The sequence below is a fragment of the Gambusia affinis genome, linkage group LG12 (genome assembly GCF_019740435.1).
Source record: "Gambusia affinis linkage group LG12, SWU_Gaff_1.0, whole genome shotgun sequence".
NCBI lineage: Eukaryota > Metazoa > Chordata > Actinopteri > Cyprinodontiformes > Poeciliidae > Gambusia > Gambusia affinis.
Genome location: NC_057879.1, coordinates 26,563,109 through 26,586,937, shown reverse-complemented (window position 1 = coordinate 26,586,937; position 23,829 = coordinate 26,563,109). Strand labels below are relative to the sequence as shown.

Genomic DNA, 23,829 nt, shown 5'->3' with positions numbered 1-23,829 from the left:
CTGACGTGAAAAATGTTGACACAAAACTGTCGAATCTAATGATCTGTAAAGTCCTGGTTTCTTAAACTGTGGCAGTGGAAACAAGGAAAATATCTCTGGAGACACATTTTGATGAGATCTGTCAACGTCGGATGAGATGCAGTCAATTATTTTTACAGGAAGAGGAAAAAATGTGATTATTTTAGTCATTCAGGTTAAAGATCCGTCTCACCAAGAAGTACAATCCAGGATGCCAAGTGTAGATTTTCATTTCATTGGAAAGCTTAGTGGAAGAAAAACTACTTGAATTTCCACTTTATAGTAAAAGGTTTTAAAATATAGTAGCAGCAGGATAGAAGTTCAACAATAAATCGTAACATTTCAGTAAAAACTTTATGTTTCGTAGAGCTGAAACATCGTCTTCAGGTGGTAAATTATTTCAATCTTTATTCCAAGTTTCTGAAAAGTTTTTGAGCCAGAACTCAGGCCTCTGTCTGGTCGAATTTCATCCTTTAAAAGTAGGACTGTTGGGGTTTGTAGAGCTCTAGAAGCTGATGCAAACGTACCAGCAGCTGGATTCTTTGTTTAAGTCGCCCAACATCAAACCCAGATCTGGAAATAAAAAGCCTCTTTGTGTTGCTGCTGGCCATCATCCCAGTAGGCTCAACCATGTGGTTTAAGATTTACATTTAAAACTTTTGTCCCAGTCAGCATTTTCTGCAGAATAAAAAAATCAGGACACACTTTGATTCAGAAATATGTTTAAACACAAGTTTGTGTCAGGAAATGTGTTCCTTGCTTCTATATTTAAAAAGGTAAAACAGGTCAGTAAACTGTCTGTATGTGTAGCATTCCACAATATGGCTCCAGATTAAATAAATCCATAATCTGTCGTCACTTATCTCAAGCTCTGCAACTAATGTAATAACCCCAGAAGGCTAAGTAGCATAAGAGGCCAATGAATGTACAGTCAGCTCTTTGTCTCGCTTTCAGACACACTTCAGGTTTCTACTCATGCAATGCATCAGGTATAAAACAATAACTCTGTAAAAGCTGCAGATGTTCTACCGTTTAAAACACATCCAGGAAATTCACAAAATGCATAAAAAACCAAAAGAGTGGCGGCAAAACCGAATTCCTGCTGGCTGGAGAAACCAGAGGCTCTAAATGAGCTGCTGCTGATACAACCTGATCAAATGTCTGTTTAAACATAATGCAGTCTAAAATGTACATTTATTAAGAAAATCAGATCTGTACAAGACAAGGCACTGAAGACTCTGATCCTTGCTGAGTCGGTGACAAACTCAGAGGTGAAACATAATAAACGACGACATATTTAAATCGTCCTATTAGTAAAATAAAAACTTTAAAAAAGCTTCTATGAAATGGGAATAAATATGCTAAAGAGTTTATTCTGTGTCCCCTTTTGAATTAAAATTTAACTCCGACTGTTTCATCGGGTTTTTCTAGCAGATTATTTCAAAATAGCAAATAATCGGCCCAATTAATCAGCCAACCAGTTAATGTGGCACTAATCTGGAGGAAAATGAATTTATAAACTTTGGGTAAAATATAGATTTTAATACATGAAGATCTACAGAGCTGAAGAACTTGGTTCCTGCTTGGATGTGAAATGAAAAACTAAAAGCTGTTTTTCAACAGACTGAGCTCCGTTCCAGGAACAGGAGAAGCTGTCAGCAGCCGTTAGCCGAACCGACGCGTCTCTGGAGCCAAACTGTCTGCTGCTGCTCTCTGCGACGTCCAGCAGCCGCCGATTGTCAACTGGAGACAAAAACTCTGGCATTCACCGGCCACAAAAGCAGCTGAATGGATTCGGGTCGAGTGGATCAAGGAAGACAAAAACATTGTGGGAGCCGGCCAACATGGCGGGTGGAGCGACTCGCCTCTCTGTCTGCACAAGTTTAAAGAGTAATAAATAATTTCATTTTCAAATAATGTCGGATCCGCTCTCCTCTAGAACTTCTCAGTAACTGTTTTGAGATTTACAAGCAGAGTTTAACATTTACACCTTTCCTGAATTTCTGTTATTTTTCTTAAATCACAACATTTTAGACTGAAAATCCTGCAAATTTCAGAAATAATAGTTATGACGATAACCAGAACTTTTCAAAATTGCTGAAGAAAATTTAGCAACAAAATGTTGGAGCTTCAGTTTTTAGATGTAAAACATGCAGCAGCAGGTGAAATAAGTATAAATAAGTACGTGATTATAAACCAAATCAGCTCAATAATTTGTCCTGGTGTCATTTTTACACAACTGAACCTTTGAAGCCTGATAACATGAAACAATTATCAGAAGATTCAGATTTTTCTTTTAAATTAAGTATTGAATTTGCTTCATTATACAAAATAAACCATTTTTCACTCATATTGTTTTCTAAATTTGTTTCTATTATAATTAATACATCAGACTTTCAGACTACTTACACTCATTTAATATTCTGTACCATATAAATCTGTTTTGCGATAAGAAAAAGGAAAATACTTTATTAGAGCTATAACAACTAAAACAATGATACATTTGGCATTAAAGAGTTAATTTCTGAATGCATTTCTTTTGATTTCTTTCTATCTATTGATCACTCGGGTTTTTACCAACGTTTGGTGAAACTTTCATGTCAGTAGAAATAGAAATAAGTTAACTGTGAAAACTTGCGATGCGTTCAGTTCTTACGTTCCGTGCTGCGTTCACTGGCGTTTAAAGCGGATGTACAGTATTTTCTGCTGTTCTGGACTGACACAGTTTCTGGGGTCTTAATGAAATGCCTGTTCTGTGACACATTTTGCTTGAATTACAACAGGATTACAGCGCAGCACCTCCCTGCTAAGCCCGTTCTCCTGCAGTTTCTGCTGCCATATTAAAACAATCAGCTCCTCTTTACAGCCTACATTCAGATTAATGTTGCATAATAGTAAAAATTAAAAACAAATAATCTCTATAGTGTAAATCTGGACAGTTATTATCAGCAGCCAGAGCTCAAAACACCCGACAGGCTGCAGAGACTCTCATTCTTTTACATATTAAACTAAATGCACCGCTGATAAAAACACTAAAGCTTCATTAATGCAAAGTTTTTTTACTTTTAGCCAATTGAACAGAATCACTTAGTTTTCAAAGCGCTGCTTCTGTTTACAACAATACTTTTAAAAACATTGGAGTTTCTGAAGGTAAAATTATAAGAAATATTCATCAGTAAAAACTAGTATTGTTTAAGTTATTAGAAAATGATGCAGAAGCTGCATTTCCTGTCTGTTCTCAGAGTCCAGCGATAAATAAAATCTTCTTGACTTTTGGAGATCGGTCGATATTTATTTGTAAAGCTGATCTTATTTACCTCAGCAAAGGTTTAAAAATCACCGTCCTCTGTTGATCTGCTCAGAGAGAAGTTTGACTGAAAGATCAGAATCAGAATTTATTTTATTGTCAATGTGCACAAAAGAAAACACAAAAAAAGTTAAAAATGAAAGCCAGCCAAATAATTAATAAAATAATAATGTTAGTAAACATTAAAATCTGGTAAAAACACATAAAACAACTAGGATGTGAAGGAAAAACTAAATAAGCAAATGTTGATTTATTTATTATATCAGGTCATGTTGGCATGTTTGCAGTTAACATTAATCACCTGCTGCTGATTGAGCAACTTTTTTATTTAGCACAATTTCAGCTGAAACAAGTCAAGTTAGAACCGGCAGGTCAGGTTTTTTTTAAAGACCAGAAAATAGTCTGTTCATAGTTCATGATGTGATTTACTGTTAGACTTTCCTTCTGTTTGAGAATCAAAGACGCCTAGAAATGTTTCTGAAGTCACAGAAAGTTAGATTTTGCTGTTTGATAATCTCTTAAGAACAAACTTGGCTTTACATTTGCATTTCCTCATTCACATACGTTTACACATTATATCTACTTATTTCAGGTCAGGATTAAATAAATTCGACCATTCCTGGTGACTTTTCTCAGCCTTGTTACTATTCTGGTCATTTCCAAAAGAACATGTAGTTCCAGCTGAGTCCAACCCTCTGAAGGGATTTCAGATGTTTGCCCCTGACTACAGGAGAAGCACAGCAGACCTCCCTGTTCGCTCCACCTCCCTCAGCCTCTTTCATGAACCCTGCTCCCATGAGCTGGTTTAATTACCGTAGAGTTTGTTTGAGGCTACTGGGGCGAGAGTTTCTGGGGTAGGATGTGAATGTGCTTACAGTAGCTGCAGAACTTTGTGGGGCAAATTTTCGAGGAAACCAAGAGCTTTCTAAAACCGTCTGAAATCAGAGCTGGACCCTGCTGCAGGAAATAGGAGAAAGGATGTAGAAAATCAACGTCATCGTTCAAAACGTCTCCTTCTGTTCGCTGATTGGCCCGGTATAAAATCTACCAGAGGCATCTAAGTCAATGGGAGAAAGCCCAGACTGATAAAATAATCTGGTCCGCAGCTCATCGGTTTGAGAAAAGTGTTCATCCACACCGACCTGCTGAATGACTCTACTGAGTGTTGATTTAAACATGCCAAACCTACAGGGGGCAGTGTAGCACTAAGCTAAAACCTGTCAGCCAATCACAATGCTTCAAAAGAAACACGACTTCCTGTCAGGAATTAAACATGGAGCTAGGAGATTCATTTGTGTGAGCAGACAGTGAGGTTGTGTGGGATTATAATAAGATACAAATCAATGTCGACTGGGAATCATGTTAAACTAAGTGTGTAGAACTTGAACGCCATTGTGCCTCCATATTGGGGAGGGATAGCTGGTGTAAAACAGTTGACCTCCAAAGAAACTCCACAAATTAGAGGAGTTGAGCTTCTAAATAAAACCAGTAAAACGCATCTGAGCAAACGTCAAGATCAGCACCTCTTCGTACAGAGGGTCCGGACTCTAAGCTGCTGAGAAACCGTGGACATGGTGAAGTTTTAAATCCCGTGGCCTTTGTAAATGCACCAGTTCATGGCAATGAAGGTTACCGGAAGTTGACTCCATTCTACACTGCTAGAGAAGGACCAATCCGAATGAGGCAAGTGTTAATGTTAATTCAATATTTGGAAGTCTGACCAACGCAGCTTCGTTTACGTCCTCCGCTGCCATTGCTAAAACAGCAGAAAATTGACGTCATCATTCCGAACTTCTCCTTTTGTTGTTGATTGGCCAGGTGAAAAATGAGACCAGAGACAATTTGAGTCAAGGGGAGAAAGGCCAGACTGTTCTGGAAGCAGGAATTTTGTTTTGAGCGGAGTTGTGACGGAAAGCAACGACCAGGCGAAAAGCAACCTTACCCAGGTAGAGTGACGCGTTCTCCTTCTTCACGTTGTCATCCAGGTACGTGGGACCCAGCGTGTAGATGGGCGTGGACCCCATCCCCACCAGGATCTGCGCGATGACGAACAGCGCCACATACAGGCGGTGCTCGTTTCCGTCCTGGTCCCTAGGACAGGAAGTGATGTCAACCCGGTCCCTGCCGCTGGCGTTGCTGTTCATGCACAGCCCCTCGTTGGCCGAGGAAGAGTTCAGCTCCTGGATCTGGTAGGCCGGGGAGATGAAGTGAGGTAAGGAGAAGAGAGCGGCGCCCACGGCGATGAAGATCCCGCCAACAGCCAACCAGCGTGGCCTTTGACCCCGACCGCCAAAGTAGCTGATGAAGACCACAACCACGAGGCTCCCAATGTCGAAGCAGCTGACCAGGAGGCCCGACTCCGAGCTGCGGAGGCTGTAGCGCTTCTCGATGGTGGTGATGACGCTGCTTAGGTAGCCGGACACCATGAGAGACTGGATGAAGGTCAGGTAGCACATGCAGAACAGGAAGCAGCGCGAGTCCTGCAGGAAGAGCCGCAGGTACTTCCTGCTCGGCAGGCGGATCTGAGCCAGTCTGGACTTACTTCTCCGGACCTCCGGGTTGTCCATGTAGGAGCTCGGTCTGTTCAAAGCCGACTTCCCGGGCTTTGGTAGGTAGGTGCTTCTGGTTGGGGACTCGGCCTGGAAAGACTCGGTCCGGGCCGGCAGCTGGATGAACTCGGAGCTTTCCTGGGCTGCTGTGGACATGCGGGTCGAGCTGTCCAGTAAGGTTTTCTCCTGGGGAGCTGCTTCGTTTAAGACGGGCAGACTTTTGGATTTGAGGTTGGCGGCCGGTTCCTCATCCTCCTTCCTGAGAGACTCCGCTTCCTCGTGTTCGGCCATCGCTTCTACAACCCAAAAACTCACAGTCCGAGACCACAGCTGCCCGACATGTTTAGAAGAGGAAGCTTACAGCTTATCTGCAGTGCAGACGCACCAGCCTGGGGTGGCTTTTGTTTATCTGCTCATGCACACTTGCCTTGTGTCTGACTGGATCTGATCCGGAGGTGGAGACCACTCAGGCCTCCCTACTTCCACCCCCAACCTCCCCTGAACCTCAGCGGGGACTCTGCTGCTGCTGCTCCGATCAGGTCCCGGCCAGCATCCCCGGCGCTCCAGCTCCGTCACAATGTCACCTCCATCAGCCCCGTACAAGTCCTCCCCGAGTCAAGGGCAACCCCGCAGAGGCGGTCACTCGCGGCGCATCGTTCTGGGGTTTTCCTGCGCTCCTCCACAGGCGGAGGGATGAGGCGCTGTCGGCGGCTGGAGGAGGAGGAGAGGGTCGGTGTGAGGGAACCGGAGAGGACGGAGCAGAACTGCAGCGATCCGCAGTGCTCCGCTCAGCTGCTCTGTTTTCAAAAACAAGTGAAGCAAGTTAAAGCCCCGACACCCGGAAGTAGAGTATCAGCCCTTCGAAATAAAAGCAGAAAGCTTTGGACGGGATCCTCTCAGTTTCATTTTATTCTCCTCTTTCTTCTTCCATCTGTCTTCAGTTCAATTAAAACAAAATGTCTTTATCCCCAGAGGGACGATTACGTAATAATACATGAACAATAAGTTAAAATACACAACATTCTTTCTCTTCATCACCTCCTTTCCTCTTTTTTCATCTTTTTTGGTTTTTACTTTCCTACTTCTGTTACTTCCTACAATCATTTGTACTTTTTTACGAAAATAATTTATTATATTTTTTATTTATATGTAAATAAAGCAGAATGTATAATGGGAGAAATTACTGTCTACCTTTTCTAAAAAGAAGTAAATAAATGAAGCTGAAAGTACAATTAGATAGCTTTAAAATAGATCTAGAAATTTATTTCTGAATAATAAATTAGCAAATTAAATAAATAAAGCACTATCTAATAAAGCACTAATCTATTATGGGAAAAGTATTTTCTACCTATTAAAATAAAGTTATTTATTTAAGCACAATGTATATGAGAAATATTTTGTACCTTTAAAAAAACTAGAATGACTTAATCAAGCATTTTATTTTGAAAGTTAATCCACAACGAGCCTTCAGCTTGAAAACATTGAGTCCTGCCTCGAAAACGACGGGATGTAATTTAGACGTTTATTTAAAATTTCAATGATAATCAAAGAAAATGTCTATTGGTGAAATCCTTAAAAAGAATCGTTCAAATACAAAATGTGTCCTTTTAAATATTTCTCTTGAAGGTTATCAAGTTGCTGTATGACAGAGAAAAAACGAAAATCCGAACATTTTATTTCAAAATAAAAGCAGAGTGATTATTAAATAATGTGATTATAAAGAAAAACTTAACATCAACATGTTTTCAATTTGTAAAGCAAAACACCTTTCATATTCTATACATGTATAGTGTATGTTTCTGATATACAGATTAAAATTTTCAGTTATAGCTGAAGAAGAGCAAATCCAAACTGATCACGTCCCACTGCAAACATAAAGTAAATTAATAAAAACTGAATTCATTTATCTGCAAAATCATCACAGGAAAGAAAAATTCATTTGGGGTTTTAAACTTCTTTTTTTTTTTCATTTAAAAGGTTTGAAAAAGGATTTAAAAATACAATTTCTTGTAAAATTAAGTAAAAGTGACCAAAACGTAAAAATAAAAAATGTGCTTTATCAATATGTGGAAAAGAAAGTTTTCTTTCTACTAAGAGGAAATGAGTAAATGTTACAAAAAGATTATAAACACATCTTACAAGCAAAGACAAGACAGTGACCTCTAGTGGTCAGTAGTGTGAACTGACATCAAATCTTTCAATAAATCCCAGAAAAATAAAACTACATGTATTCAGCATGCTCTAATTTCATAAGAAAACCTAATTAAATCACTATTTATTGACTATCAGCTTCCTAATTATGCTTAACGACCAAAGCAGCGTTTCCTCTGGATCTATGATGTTGATCCCAGCGTGCAGCGGCTGAGTGAATCTGGTCTGGACTGGAGGAGAATGCAGGACAGAAAAGATGCTCTGTGGTCCAGAGGTTTTGTGCAACATGTTATCTCACACTGCACTGCAGTGACAGACGGATTTAGAAAATCAAACGAAAAGGAAATGTGTTTGCACTTCAGATAAAAACAACTCACAATTTATTGAAATAATGAAGAGAAAACTTTCTGCATTTCATTGAAACAACTCAAGTTGTCTTATGAAGAAAGCTAAGCTAAACTGATTTTATATATATATCTAGTATATATCTAATATATATATACATATATAGTATATATATATATTTAAATATACTATATGTGTGTATGTGGGTGTGTGTGGACAGAAAACAACAAAGGTAAAAAAAAAATCTGTTGTAGTATAAAACTGCATTGATCTCACTGAACTGGATTCCGTCTATTTGGGTTTCCAGAGCTCTGGAGATGTTTTTTTACCAACTAAAACTCCAACATGCAGCGGCCGAGTGAATCTGGTCTGGACTCTGTGGATCAGAGTCATGGATTCAGAGACGCTGTAGAAGGACAGAATACCTGCTCTGTGATTCAGGAACACTCCCACTCTGGAGGAAACTGGACCTGGGATGGAGGTCCAGATGTTGTTGTGACCAAATTCAGAACTGTTACAATGTAAAGCCCAAGATTTGTCATTGCATCCAAATAAACATTCATACCCACTTCCTGCTCTGCTGATGTTCTTGTATGCGACTGCTACGCGTATGTTCCCGCTCCACTCCACCTCCCAGTAACAACGTCCAGTCAGACTCTCTCTACTCAGAACGTGATGAAAATAAGTGAATCTGTCTGGATGACTAGAATAAGACTGAGATTGATCCATCATTGTAGCTTTCCTGTTCCCCTCTGATAGGACCAGGTTTGTGTTTGCTGTGTTTAGATCCAGTGTGATTCATCAATAAGTCCTGATCTCACCGGGAGCGACTTTCTTCCTCCTCGGTGTTTTCTCGCACCAGGCGGGGTTTCCTGGGTTCTGATCCAGTTCTTAAATTCACAATCTGTGGCACTGCAGCGAACTCCGATTCCCATTTTATGTCTTTTCTTTGATTCTTTACGTGTTTTAAACATTCATCTGTCAAGTCTCCCGACACACCACCCTTTTTTATCTGGTTATCCCAACCAGACCTAAAAACAACAAGATGCTGCACAAATAATCAGTTTTAAAACAGTGAAAATTTAGGATAATTTTTAACAATGAAGTAATAGAAACTGTTCTGAAAAACAGTTTAATATACTTACTCTTTAATGTATTTATTAACAAATATAGTGGTTATGCTACAAACAATTTGTTTTATTGATGAACATCAAAGAGACAGAACAACAAACATTTATTTTCTTGATGTAAATGAAAATTATTTAAAAGCAAGGATCAGCATCAGTTTAAAGTTGATATTGGTTTCAGGTTCTTCTTTGGATCACAAAAAAGAAAACAGAAGAAATTTAAGGATTTAAGGAAGAACAACATTTGTTCTGCAGAACATAGAAAGAGAAATTAGAACATTCAAATTAATCAATAAAAACATATAAGCAAAACTATTAGGGCCCAGAAAAGTTTAGATTTTCATGTAGAGAAATATTCCTATATGACATGCTTCATGTAGGAATATTTCATTCTTGTATTTCTTTCATACAAGAATGAAAGAAAACATCACATAGAGAACAATATTTAAACCATAAAAATAAAGAACAACAGAAGAGAAACATCAGAACAATGAATCTAAAACAACAATCAGACAAAAGAGAGAAAATCTAATTGGGTTTGTGGAATTCAGCAAAGTTTCCGTAGTTCCAAGACAAAACTCCAACATGTAGGGGCTCAGTGAATCTGGTCTGGACTCTGTGGATCAGAGTCATGGATTTAGAGATGCTGTAGAAGGACAGAATACCTGCTTCATGATTCAGGAACACTCCCAGTCTGGAGGAAACTGGACCTGAGATGGAGGTCCAGTTGTTGTTGTGACCAAATTTAAAACTGGTTGATTGACACTCTAATGCCCAAGATTTGGCATTACGTCCAAATACACATTCATTCCAGTTTCCTGCTCTGCTGATATTCTTGTATGCAACTGCTACAGAAACTCTACCGCTCCACTCCACCTCCCAGTAACAACGTCCAGTTAAACTCTCTTTACTCAGAATACGAGTATAGTCAGTGAATCTGTCTGGGTGACTTGGATAAGACTGACGTTTATCTGTATGTATCACCTTCCTGTTCCCCTCTGACAAAACCAGGTTTGTGTTTGCTGTATTTGGATCCATTGTGATTTTACAGGAATATTTTAAGAATCCAGCCCTTGTTGTTGGTTCTGGTTCTGGTTCTGGTTCTGACAGTAGAACATCCACCTCAGTGACCATCAGTGAGATGTTTGTCCATGAGTCTCTCAGGACGTCCTGTAGTTTCTCTCTGAGCTCTGACACAGCTGCTGTCACGTCCTCAAAGTGTCTCAGAGGACGGATGTTGATGCTGGATGAGTGTGTAGACTCACTGAGTGCTGGCAGTGAGGGGTAGTTGAGGAGAAACTGGTTGTGATCCTCTGTGTGTGAGAGCTGCTCCAGCTCAGCGTCTTTCCTCTTCAGCTCAGTGATCTCCTGCTCCAGCTTCTCCTGAACATCTTTGACTCGACTCACTTCAGTTTCCTGCTGGGATCTGATCTGCTGCTTCACATCAGAGCTTCTTTTCTGGAGGAGACGGATCAGCTCAGTGAAGATCTTCTCACTGTCCTCCACTGTTTTATCAGCAGAGTGATTGATGGCCTCCACCTCCTGTTGAAGCAGCTTCACATCTTTCTCTCTGTCCTGGATTCTCTGCTGGATGTTTCCTTGTCTCTCCTCCAGCTCTCTCTGCCTCTCAGTCCTTTCTGCTGCAGCTGACACTGTGTCGTGGCCTTTATGTTCATCCACAGAGCAGAGATAACAGATACATTTCTGATCAGTGCGGCAGAACATCTTCATCACCTCATCATGCTTAGAGCAGATGTTCTCCTGGAGGTTCTTGGACGGCTCCACCAGCTTGTGTTTCTTTAAAGGAGCCACGTCATAATGAGGCTGAAGGTGTTTCCCACAGTAAGAGGCCAGACAGAATAAACAGGACTTGATGGCTTTCAGTTTTCTTCCAGTGCAGAAATCACAGGCCACATCTTCATGTCCAGCATAGCGGTGATCAGCAGGAGCAGCTTGGAGTCCAGTCTTCTTCAGCTGCTCCACTAAAGCTGCTAGCATGGTGCTCTTCTTTAAAACAGGCCTCGGTGTGAATCTCTCTCTGCATTGAGGACAGTGATAGTTCTTCTTCTGCTCACCTTCATCCCAGAAGCTTTTAATACAGTTCATGCAGTAACTGTGTCCACAGGGAATCGTCACCGGATCCTTCAGTAGATCCAGGCAGATCGAACAGGAGAAAGTTTCTCGGTCCGGCTGATCCTGCTCCATTTCTGCTCTCAGTCACAGTAACTGTGAGTTTCATTTCCTGAAAACAGAAACTGGGTTGAGCTCTGATCTATGACTCATGTCTGAGTGCAGAGAGGCTGCAGCCAATCAGCTTTCTCCCTCTGCACATGTTGGTTCCTCCCAGCTTTGTGTTTAAGAGCAGGAAGAAGGAGTATCAACTTTTTACAGCCTGTAGAATCAACAGCAGGACTTTAAATCTGACCTTTGTCTCCTCATTTACAATAGTTTAAATATTTACTGAGTCATATGAATTCTTGGTTCCTTATTTTGAGGATTTTTAAAACAATATGTTTAGCTCTTATTGAAGTTTCCCAATACATTTTTGTCAGACTTTACTACGATTAAATGTAAGGAGAATCTGGTCTTTATAACTGAAAGGGAAATCAAATATTTTATCTTCTCCAGCATTACATAAGACACTCCTGATAAACTTCAATCTTTGACTTGACCTTCTGAAGATCTTTGAAATTAGATTTGCCAGCTGTTGCAACATAAATTTAGTTGCTGGTTTATTTTCCTCAAGACCTTTTTTATGTAGCTGCTCGTAGATCTGCAGTGTTGTGCAGACCCAGATCAGATGTGTTCAAGATGTGTCACCCAACGATGCTCTATTGGGATTCAGAGACAGATTTACACATTGATTTAAGGACAAACTTTATTTATTTCCCTCACTTTGATACTTGGCTATTTCACTTTTGATTTTGCTACATGAAATTTCACTACAAGGTGAAATTTCCAGGGTTACATTGATGCTTTTTGCTGCTTGTTTTTATTTATTTCCTGTATGTAACAAACTGGGGGAATACCAGGTTTATTTAGGTAATTCAGTGGTGCCCAAAGTGGGTCCTGGAGGGCCGGCATCCTGCATGTTTTATTCTCTCCCTGGTGGCACCAACAACCATCTCACCAGGTCAATGTTCCTTTTAGGCCTTCTAACAAGCATCATTTGATCCAGATGTATTAAACCAGGGAGAGAGTAAAACATGCAGGATGCCGGCCCTGAAGGACCATCTTTGGAGACCCTTGACATAATTGAAAGTTACGAAATAAAAATAAACAAAAACACTTTGTGAATTTTCACTGATTATAACTGACCTACAGAAACTCGTAGATGGCTAAAAAAAAAAAAAAAAAAAAAAAAGAAAAGAAATTCCGTTCAAAAGTTTCACATTTTTGCTAAATAAACCCCAGGAAAATCTCAACATGACACAATGTCGCCACTAGATGTCGCCATTTCCGGTGGATCATCAATAACCTGTAATCCTAACATTGAGTCATTGTATTAGTATTTCCAGGCTGATCATATTTCTTTACGCTCTTCTGTTTTGGTTTTTGCATAAATCCCTGGATTTTTATGTTGGGTCGTCTGAAGTAAACATGATTAAAAGTGACAGCCGGACGCCCGGTTCACAGTGACCCGCAGGGAGAAGAGATTTGATCTGCCGGTCTGTCAGGGAGGAAACCAACAGTAAATACTTAATCAGCCATTCGGTTCGCCTTTCAGAAACTCATGAAATCTAATCAACTTAATCACGGTGTCACTTTCTCACGGCGTAATTAAACTCAACGCCTGTTCAGTGAAGGGTGGCTGACTTCAGGGCTCCAGCCTCAAAAAACAAAAAGACACAATGCAGCTGGCTTAAAGAGACTGGTGGAAATGTTTAAGTGTTTAAACAGAAAATACGGAAATTTCTTTAATATCCAACTTAATGAGCCCAAAAAGTCTCAAAAGGGTAACATTAAATGCACGATGGTTGATGGTTAGAGTACCAAAAGAAAATTAAGGCAAAGCCTAAAATAAAGATTTGATGCTCAGTGAGACCAGAAAACTTATCAGATTGTTTTTAAAACTTTAAAACCAATAAAACCAAAAACTGGGGAAAATACAGAGAGACAGATTTGGAGCTGATGAGTTAATTTCTAATTTTAACTAGAATAAGAAAGATCAAAGTGCTTTGCAAGATAAAAACATGATAATCAATTATGAAACAAGCAACAAGCATGACATTTTGTCAAATGTCATCAAAATATACATCAGATACATTAATAAATGATTCTGTTATTATTTAAAGACAATGCTGATTTAAATCTGAAACAAATCATCCATAAATCAAAACATTTTAAAGTTATTTAATTCTAAGGGTTTTTAGTCCCTTTTAAGTCTAAAACTTTTAAGTTGAAGGACTTTAGCCTTGATTTAAAGGAACTCAGTGTTTCACCAGTTTTGCAGTTTTCTTGAAGTTTGTCCCAAATGCTGGATGCTGCTTCTCCATGTTTGGTTTTTATCATCTGCATAGTTATGGTAAGTGAACGAAACCAAGAGAATAAATAAACACACTCATCCTTTCCCGTTTCCCTATGGAATAAAACACAAACCCAACATTTTAAATGATGATGGAATCACTTCAAATTCTTCAAAATGTCTTTGAAAAACAAAACTCTGGACGGAAACTCAGAGCAAACAGTGAGAAACTTGGGATCAGCTCATATTCTCCTCCTTGCAGCCAAACCTGCTTGACAAAGCGGCAGGAAGTTGGCCTGCAGGCTGCAAAAGGTTTTAACAGCGGCGCTCCGTAATGTCTGGCCTGAGGAGAACATTGAAGAGCGATTTGATGGGACGCTGAGCTCATTTCATACAACACCTCATTCCCTGAGCCCTGCAGGGTTTTAGCCACAGGCTGAACTACGGTGCAATCTGTGAAATCTGTGTTTCCCATCAGATGCAGTAATAACCTCTGTTCTGTGTCTGCGTGATCTTATCTACTTTATCTGAGTTTGAATGTCAGGAAGCGGCAGGAGGAGACACAGTGCATGTTATTATTATTTTTATTATTTTTTTTACCACATTACATGAGATGGTTGCACACCGTGGAAACGTCCAGGTGCTTCATATGTGAGAACGTCTGAGTTTATCACCAGCTTCCTCTGATTCCCCCGGCGTCGCATCGGGAAGGTCTGCTGCAGGATTTACCTACATGATTCACAGCCGAGTTATCAGGACCATAACTCAGAACGACCCTGGCCTCTGCTGCAAAGAAAAAAACATGCAAAAATATTAAAATAAAAAAAGTAAAAAAATAAAAATGAGGGAAAAAAGAAAAAAAACTATAAAAATGAATAATAGCTAAATAATAATGAAAAATAATAAAATAAAATAAATTCCTAGTAGTGACTTCTTTTGTCAAATTGATCCAAAATATGTGTAGAACCATCTGTGAAGACTCTTCTGCATAACTTCATGAATTAGTGACACAAAGCAAACAATTAAGTAACTAGAGAAATATTTAAAAATGATAAGAAGATCAGTTTTTTAAAAAGATTTAAAAAAACACAAGTAAATAAAAATGCAAATACAAGTTGCTCTATCGGAGATGATCAACTTGTTGGAGATGATTGACGGGGATTAAGCAACCTGCTCTGATCGGAGGCGAAGGAGGGAGAACAAGGAGAGAGGATTATGCAAAACACGTATTATTATGCAAATAGAGGAGAAAATGGCCTGGTGTCACATATTGTGTCATTTATCAGGGTGAAAAAACTAAATAGTCTACATGTATTTTCAAAAACTTTACACCAACTTAGAAAATTATTACCAACAAATTATAAAAAATGTAAAAGTTTTAAGGGTTGAAAATATTTTCCTGTCCCACATTTCACCTGTTGCACATTTATATCATCTTAAACCTACATATCTGGAACCTAACTCAAAAAGATTATTCATAAAATGAACTTTAAATATGAGAGAATTGGTTTAATTAAAATCATTGCTGAAAACGAGGAAGGCTATTTTTCATCTTGTTCATCAAACGTTTGAATATTTTGTGATGTTTTAAATACCATGATTTCATGTCAAGGCATCCATGGAAACACAAAAACATCCCTGAGTCACCATCCCTCCACCACCGTGCCCAACAGTGTAGAAAAGACATCAGTGGATTTGTTGATATATTTGCTTCTAAGAAGATGGTCCTAAATGTTTGTCGGGTTTTTCTTCTTTCCCTCTTAAATCTGGTAAAGGAGCTGAAATTCTGCATCAAAAACACAAACAGAACAGAGAAGAGAGTAATTACTCTTGTTTGTTCTTGAAGGACGTTTCAATCATCTGAAAGCAGCTCACAAAGCAACAAAACAAAACTTTAAAGCACAGAAACTTTGAACTAAACAAAAGAAGACAAAGACATGGATTTCTGCTCTTAGATTTGACAACAAAACTGTTGTGGCCTCCTCTTCCTCCTCCTCCTGATGATGTCACTGCCTGCTAAAGCCTCCAGCAGCAGCAGAGCGGCGGGGGGAGAAGTCAGCCTCTCTGCCAAACAGTTTGGAGGATTTTCTTGTTCCGTGTCGATCAGAAGGAGAAGCGATGGCACCGGTGCAGGAGACCTGCAGCCGGAGCATGCAGCGGCCAGAGGGTGAGGTGGGCAGACGGTCCGGGAGGAAGAGGAGGAGGAAGAGGAGGAGGGAAGCCAAAGGTTGGTCAAGAGTCTAAACTCGCACTGAGTTGAACTGATTTCTGTTAGAATGAGATTCTGCAGGCTGATCTTTGTCTGTTTGAAACATTTTTATTAATCTCTGTTTACAATAAACTTCATTACTTAAATGAAACTTTTGTCAACTAAGCTAAACTCAGACAATGGGATTGTTTCTCCCGCTGAAGCTGTTAGGTCTCCAACACTGCAAAAACACAAAATCTTACCAAGTATTTTTGGTCTAGTTTCTAGTGACAATGTCTTAGAAGACTTGAAAACTAATTTACTAGTAACTTTTCAGAACGACATAGGAGTTTGTTTTAGGTCAGTATCTCCTTAATGAAAAGATTCTTGTTTCATTGGCAGATTATTTCACATTTTTCTCATATTACAAGTGAAATAATCTACCAGTGAACCCAGAACGTTTTGTCAATATTAAGCAATTACTGACTTAAAACAAACTCTTACTGAATATTTATGTCAAAGTTAGTTTTGTCTTATTTGAAGTGCACTAAGATTTTTTCACTAGAAAAAAACACTTGGTAAGATTTTGTGTTTTTGCAGTGAATAAAGTCACATGTTGTTAATGTATTACAGACAGACTCAGTTCAGTTTTTGTCTGATTTATAAGCATGTTAGTTTTTCTGCAGCATGATGAATATCAACATCACTTTGAGCATCGCCATCCAGTTTTCTGCATCCTTAAACTCTCGTTTCACTCTGTCAACATGCTGTTGTTAAAGTTTAGGTATGCAGGAAACTTAATTTCAGCTGCTATTTTTGGTCCATTTCATTCATATTAACAAACAAATCAACAGGTTTCATTCAGGTTTAACTAAAACAGAAGCCAGGCGACTGTTTTATAAAAATGAAGGTGGAAGAAGAGGCAAAAAAAAATCAATCACATTGGCTTCAGGGTTTATTGAAAAGTTAACTCAGAAAAATGACATGAGACTTCACAGACACTGTATGATTAACACACAGCTATCAATAAAAAAAAGAAAAAAGTGATTTCTGAGCGATATTCCTCCTCACCTAGATATGCATGCAGAGCTGTGCTCCAAGATGCCAAACTTGACGGTGCAACGATCTTTACAGAAAAACAGAAAAATTTCTATCATGTTGCTCATAAACTGGTGAATGACTGGAACTGGCGGTTGAGGTGCAGAAACCAAACGCAGGTTAGACCATCTCAGTCAGAGGAAAACATGAGAACTTGGGTCTGATGGGATGTTTTTAAACATTTTATCTGATTTAATCCAACCTAATGAAACTTTTTGTTGGGTGGAAATTTAAGCAAACTCAGAGAGAAATTTCAAATAGTAGATTAGAGAAGCAATATCGAATATGTTTGCACCACAAACCAGAACAATATAAAGTAATAATTAATTTTCATCCCTGACCTATTCTGCAAATTGTTGAAAACAATCTGATATTTCACTGTTCAAACAGATGAGCAGAAGAAGTTCAGAGGTTAAATCTGTGAAGTAAAAGTCTGAATGCTGGATTTTCTGTGTGCTGTTTGCATAAACGTATTATCTGATGGAGATAAGCTGGAAGCAGAATTAGTCATAATTACAGGTCAGCTTGATGAAGCAGCCATTGTTCTGCACATGTTGATCCTCTAAAAGCTGCAGATTACTCCGTCATGACTGCAGTTTCACATCCAGTTCTCACTTTAAATGCTTTAAGCGCTATTATTAAAGACCCATCAAACTTTTTTTAAGTGCTTCCTTTAAATAAAGCCTTCCAGGATTCATTACATTACCATAAAATTATGTGGTTTTTAAACAGCTGATGCTTCTATTTGCAGCAGGTATTTTACAAATGATGACATCTTTTTCTCACTGAGGAAAATTACTATTTTGGCACAAGGATTTAAAAAATCTTTCCGTTCAGAGTCACATAAAATAAATAAAATGTCACCAACTGTGTAATTATAACTTAATCTTTTCATTACAATAATGATCACAAACCAGGTCAGATGAAAGAAAGCTTTTTTCTGAGCCTGTGAAGAAATCCATTAGATTCTGTTGTGAAACTAAATTTTCTGCAGAAAAGTGGAATAAATCCTCAATGCTAAACAGGTCACATTCACTTGTGCCTTTTATTTACTCCATCATTGCATTTTGAAAAATCATAAATTTCTGGATATTTTTTTATAATATTCTGCTTCACTCGCTGTGAGCAGGATTTGAACCTGCGCAGGGAAACCCTATCAGATTTCGAATCCAACGCCTTAACCACTCGGCCATCACAGCGCCCTCTGCTGGAGCGGAGTGACGCAACACAATAATATGAAAACAACCTGAGTTCATTACTGTTCAGTACAAAAACCTTCTGGTTTAAATAAGAGACTTAAATGCAACTTTAAAACACAACTCAGATTTCAATGTTGCCTGAAATCTCTTCAGGCAACATTAAAAATGAAACAGTAAAAGTCACCGAAAATGTAACGAAAATTGTGTTTTAATGTTGATTTATGCATTTTAGTTGAGCAGTTTTATTTGAGATGGTTTTGCCGAAGATTCACATTTAATGATTTGATCAAAAAGGGTAGCAAGAAAAAAACTCCACAAGTCAAATAAATAAATACGCAAAACAATTTTTTTGTTTTTTAACAACTTGAAAGGACGATTTCTTCCATTTCATGATAAAATAAATTAATTTCAACCGATTTAAAACGTGAAGCTGACACAAGGTGACGATATGATTGAATTAGTAAAACAAATAAAAACATGAAATCATTGTGAGATTTTCAACGTAGAAAAAAAGTGTTTGGGTTGCAATAAAAATCCCCTTCTGCTGCCTTTCAAAGTCAAATTAATGAGCTGCCATTTGCTGGCCGCTGCGTCTCGGGGAAATGATTTGATTGTCCCGCTCTGAGGTAGGATTATCGGCCAACAGCTGCTGTCCTCCGCGTCTGTTTGCGTTTGGACATTTTCATGGATGGTATGTATTTTGGATAAGTGCTCTCCTTTGCTGCCTTCAGACCTTCGAGGCATTTCAACGCACATTTCCGCTGATGGCCGCTACGATGCCCTCACTTCTCTGGAAACATTAGCACGATGGTTTTCATGCTCATTCCACATAATGTCATAAATCCTGTGCAAAACAATATTTTTATTGCTTGGAACGGAAGAACTCTGGCGGATTTAAACCTAGAAATCGATTATACTAAATAGAAATAAGAGCATACAATTAGAAATCATTAATAAGAAGTGACCTTTGTTTTCTGGAACAAATGTAAGTTTCTCTCATTAGACAGTCTGGGGGCCATGTACGGATCCTGGACCAAAATTAAAGAAATTAGGGCAAAAACTCAAACTTTTAAATGAAAATCTACTTACAAAAATATTAGATGCAACACAAAGTGGTTGTCATGGTAACTAAGAACACATCTACGCAAATGCTTTTAACTGCCACATTAAAACTTTGCTGAATGTGCTCTGAGTGACCTACATCCTGTTCTTATTGCCGAGAAAAGATTCATTGAATTATTTTATTCCTTCAGTGTGATGAAGCTGTGATGGCCGAGAGGTTGAGGCGTTGGATTTGAAATCCCTGCGCAGGTTCAAGCCCTGCTCACAGCGAACGAAGCAGAACAGAATAAAGGAGATCCAAGTGCTGATGTTCTCATTATCGACACTAAGGATTAGGATAGCAAACACGTATTTGCACGTAAAACCTGTAACAGTAAGTAAGCTCAGATTATTTGTGTGCATTACGCATCAACTCCTCTGAGGTGTGTTGGTACGTTATCCAACCTTTGTATCTGTTTATGAAGCATCGCTCCAAATGTCAGCTATGTTTGAACTCAAGATGTGACTTTATTCAACTTACATGCACAAAATATGTACAGAGTTGGACTGAAACCATGAAAAAACAGAACTGTCTCAGAATATAGGATCATTACTCTAATGAAAAATGGAGGGATGGCTTGATGCAGCAATAATTTCATAGCCTGGTGAAAGAATGAATGAACCAAATATAGAACAGGTCACAGGTTTTAATTACATTCATTTAATGAAACTTTCATTAAATGAAATTATTTATTAAATGACGCTGTCTATAATAACAACATAATGCTGCAAAAGGGTCTTAATCCACAAGGTTTCCACATTCCTGTGTCCTTGAGGAAGGGCAGTCCACGTTGCAGGTAGATGAGACAATTTGCCATTAATTGTTGTGTGAAAATGAAATTATCCACAGCTGTCAGACCCAAAACAGAGAGCAGGACTTCCTCCCACCATGTCCAACTTAATTATCCCACACACAATCACAAGTCAGAAATGGATTTATCTTTTCATTCCAGAGTAAAACCTTCATATGACATCAGTTTAACAGATAAAAAAGTGTTTCCTTTCCACTGTGAGCAGGACTCAAACCTGCACAGGGAAATCCCATTGGATTTCTAATTAAACACCTTAACCTCTTGGACATCACAGCTGGATGCATTAACCTGTAATAAAGGAGCATAAGATGGATGTAATAAGTCACCGAAGTAATAAAGAGAAGCTTAAACTAAACCAGGAGAACTAAGATGCTCTCCCTTGATTAGTTCTTTAAGAACTTCTGGTGAGTTGGTCAATTTAGATTAAAACCACGGCAAGAAGGACTCGAACCTACACGGGCAAAATCCAATGGATTTCAAATCCAACACCTTAACCTCTCGGCCGTCACAGCTGGACATTCTAAAGTGTTACCAAGGTGGATAAGATGGATGTAACAAGTCATTGAGGGAATAAAGGTAACCTTGACGTAAACCAAGAAATCTGCAGAGCTTTTAGATGTTCTACCTTGAGTAGTTGTTTTTCAACTTCGAATATGTTGGACCCTGAGTCCAAAAGCTCAAACATTGACCTAACAATTCTCTCGTCTTCTGGAAGCAGATACCAGACATGTTGGATTCAGTATTTGATTGTCGCTGTGAGCAGGATTTGAACCTGCGCGGGGAAACCCCATTAGATTTCAAATCCAACGCCTTAACCTCTCGGCCATCACAGCTGAATATTCCAAACTGTTACCAAGGTGCATAAGATGAATGTAACAAGTCAACAATAAAGGTAACCTTGACGTAAACATAGAAATATGCAGAGATTTGAGATGCTCTCCCTTGATTAGTTGCTTATCAACTTCCAATATATTGGACCCTGTAGATTAAAAAAACGCTGTGAGCAGGATTCGAACCTGCGCGGGGAAACCCCATTGGATTTCTAATCCAACGCCTTAACCGCTCGGCCATCACAGCTGGATGTTTTAGCATGTATTCAAAAAGCAACAAATAAATGTATTACCTAACGTGAATCATGAAAGAAGACAGGGGTTTTCTGTAGCTTTTCATCTACACATATTGGCCCAAGATATGTTAGACCAGGAGTGGACACTCCTAGTCCTCAAGGGCTGATCTCGACCAGTCGTGCCCACCCGTTTTAGACCGTGTAATATAAATTCGCTGTTAGCAGGATTCGAACATTGACCAAAGAAATTGCTCTTCATCTGGAGGGAGATACCAGAGATGTTGGACTAAGCATTTGAATAATCGCTGTGAGCAGGATTCGAACCTGCGCGGGGAAACCCCATTGGATTTCGAGTCCAACGCCTTAACCTCTCGGCCATCACAGCTGGATGCTTTAACATACACTCAAAGAGCAACAAATAAATGTATTACCTAACGTGAACCATGAAAGAAGACAGGGGTTTTCTCTAGCTTTTCATCAACACATATTGGCCCAAGATATGTTAGACCAGGAGTGGGCACTCCTAGTCCTCGAGGGCTGATCTCGACCAGTCGTGCCCACCCGTTTTAGACCGTGTAATATAAATTCGCTGTTAGCAGGATTCGAACATTGACCAAAGAAATTGCTCTTCATCTGGAGGGAGATACCAGAGATGTTGGACTAAGCATTTGAATAATCGCTGTGAGCAGGATTCGAAACTGCGTGGGGAAACCCCATTGGATTTCTAATCCGACGCCTTAACCTCTCGGCCATCACAGCTGAATATTCTAAACTGTTACAAAGGTGCATAAGATGAATGTAACAAGTCATTGGAGGAATTGAGTCATTGAGGGAATAAAGGTAACCTTGACGTAAACATAGGAATATGCAGAGATTTGAGATGCTCTCCCTTGATTAGTTGTTTATCAACTTCCAATATATTGGACCCTGTTGATTAAAAAACGCTGTGAGCAGGATTTGAACCTGCGCGGGGAAACCCCATTGGATTTCTAATCCAACGCCTTAACCTCTCGGCCATCACAGCAGGATATTAAATAAAGTCATTGAAGGAATAATGGTAAGCTTGACGTAAACCAAGAAATCTCCAGAGCCTTTAGATGCTCTCCCTTGATTAGTTATCAACTTCCAAAATGTTGGACCCTGAAGTCTAAAATCGCTATGTGCAGTATTCGAAAATTGACCAAACAAATGTCTCGTCTTCTGGAAGCAGATACCAGACATGTTGGATTCAGTATATGATTATCGCTGTGAGCAGGATTTGAACCTGCGCGGGGAAACCCCATTGGATTTCAAATCCAACGCCTTAACCTCTCGGCCATCACAGCTGAATATTCCAAACTGTTACCAAGGTGCATAAGATGAATGTAACAAGTCATTGGAGGAATTGAGTCATTGAGGGAATAAAGGTAACCTTGACGTAAACATAAAAATATGCAGAGATTTGAGATGCTCTCCCTTGATTAGTTGTTTATCAACTTCCAATATGTTGGACCCTGTAGATTAAAAAAACGCTGTGAGCAGGATTCGAACCTGCGCGGGGAAACCCCATTGGATTTCTAATCCAACAGCTTAACCGCTCGGCCATCACAGCTGGATGTTTTAACATGTATTCAAAAAGCAACAAACAAATGTATTACCTAACGTGAAACATGAAAGAAGACAGGGGTTTTCTCTAGCTTTTCATCAACACATATTGGCCCAAGATATGTTAGACCAGGAGTGGGCACTCCTAGTCCTCGAGGGCTGGTCTCCAGCAACGTTTCGATGTATGTCTACTTCAACACACCTGAGTCAAATAATGATGTCATTAGTAGGACTATGGGGAACTTGACTGCACTTGGCAGGTGATTCAGCTAGTGGATTCAGGTGTATTGGACCAGGGAGACAACAAAGAGTTGCAGAACATCGGCTCTCCACGACCAGTCGTGCTGACCCATTTTAGACCGTGTAGTATACATTCGCTGTGAGCAGAATTCGAACCTTGACCAAAGAAATTACTCTTCATCTCTATGTAGATACCAGACATGTTGGATTCAGTATTTGATTATCGCTGTGAGCAGGATTTGAACCTGCGCGGGGAAACCCCATTGGATTTCTAATCCGACGCCTTAACCTCTCGGCCATCACAGCTGAATATTCTAAACTGTTACAAAGGTGCATAAGATGAATGTAACAAGTCATTGGAGGAATTGAGTCATTGAGGGAATAAAGGTAACCTTGACGTAAACATAGGAATATGCAGAGATTTGAGATGCTCTCCCTTGATTAGTTGTTTATCAACTTCCAATATATTGGACCCTGTTGATTAAAAAACGCTGTGAGCAGGATTTGAACCTGCGCGGGGAAACCCCATTGGATTTCTAATCCAACGCCTTAACCGCTCGGCCATCACAGCTAGATGTT

At 39.3% G+C, this 23,829-nt stretch overlaps 3 protein-coding genes and 10 non-coding genes across 13 annotated transcripts in view; 1 reads left to right on the top strand and 12 right to left on the bottom strand.

Moving 5' to 3' along the window:
• LOC122841667 (solute carrier organic anion transporter family member 5A1-like) overlaps nt 1–6,971 on the bottom strand; it is a 36,005-nt gene extending 29,034 nt beyond the window's left edge. Inside the window, exon 1 of the mRNA XM_044135185.1 lies at nt 5,268–6,971. Coding sequence (XP_043991120.1) covers nt 5,268–6,165 — 898 coding nt within the window. The 5' untranslated portion in view covers nt 6,166–6,971. The remainder of the gene's footprint in view (nt 1–5,267) is intronic.
• A 2,211-nt stretch (nt 6,972–9,182) lies between these two features.
• LOC122841685 (tripartite motif-containing protein 16-like) lies at nt 9,183–11,714 on the bottom strand. The gene has a single exon (XM_044135226.1). It carries the CDS (start codon nt 11,700–11,702, stop codon nt 10,026–10,028), a length of 1,677 nt encoding a protein of 558 aa, XP_043991161.1. The 5' UTR covers nt 11,703–11,714; the 3' UTR covers nt 9,183–10,025.
• Nucleotides 11,715–16,080: 4,366 nt separating this feature from the next.
• Nucleotides 16,081–23,829, top strand: part of LOC122841672 (double-stranded RNA-specific editase 1-like) — a 37,373-nt gene continuing 29,624 nt past the window's right edge. The window contains exon 1 of the mRNA XM_044135197.1: nt 16,081–16,189. Within this exon, the coding sequence (XP_043991132.1) occupies nt 16,081–16,189 (109 nt within the window). The remainder of the gene's footprint in view (nt 16,190–23,829) is intronic.
• On the bottom strand, nt 18,366–18,447 carry trnas-cga. The gene has a single exon. It is a non-coding gene; the product is annotated as a tRNA-Ser (tRNA).
• Nucleotides 21,112–21,193, bottom strand: trnas-uga. The gene has a single exon. It is a non-coding gene; the product is annotated as a tRNA-Ser (tRNA).
• Nucleotides 21,356–21,437, bottom strand: trnas-aga. The gene has a single exon. It is a non-coding gene; the product is annotated as a tRNA-Ser (tRNA).
• On the bottom strand, nt 21,730–21,811 carry trnas-cga. The gene has a single exon. It is a non-coding gene; the product is annotated as a tRNA-Ser (tRNA).
• On the bottom strand, nt 22,104–22,185 carry trnas-aga. Its single transcript has one exon. It is a non-coding gene; the product is annotated as a tRNA-Ser (tRNA).
• On the bottom strand, nt 22,369–22,450 carry trnas-aga. The gene has a single exon. It is a non-coding gene; the product is annotated as a tRNA-Ser (tRNA).
• Nucleotides 22,670–22,751, bottom strand: trnas-uga. The gene has a single exon. It is a non-coding gene; the product is annotated as a tRNA-Ser (tRNA).
• On the bottom strand, nt 22,936–23,017 carry trnas-aga. Its single transcript has one exon. It is a non-coding gene; the product is annotated as a tRNA-Ser (tRNA).
• On the bottom strand, nt 23,475–23,556 carry trnas-aga. Its single transcript has one exon. It is a non-coding gene; the product is annotated as a tRNA-Ser (tRNA).
• trnas-aga lies at nt 23,740–23,821 on the bottom strand. Its single transcript has one exon. It is a non-coding gene; the product is annotated as a tRNA-Ser (tRNA).

Coding starts and splice junctions, on each gene's coding strand:
- LOC122841685 (XM_044135226.1), bottom strand. CDS start 11,702: ATGGAGCAGGATCAGCCGGACCGAGAAACTTTCTCCTGTTCGATCTGC.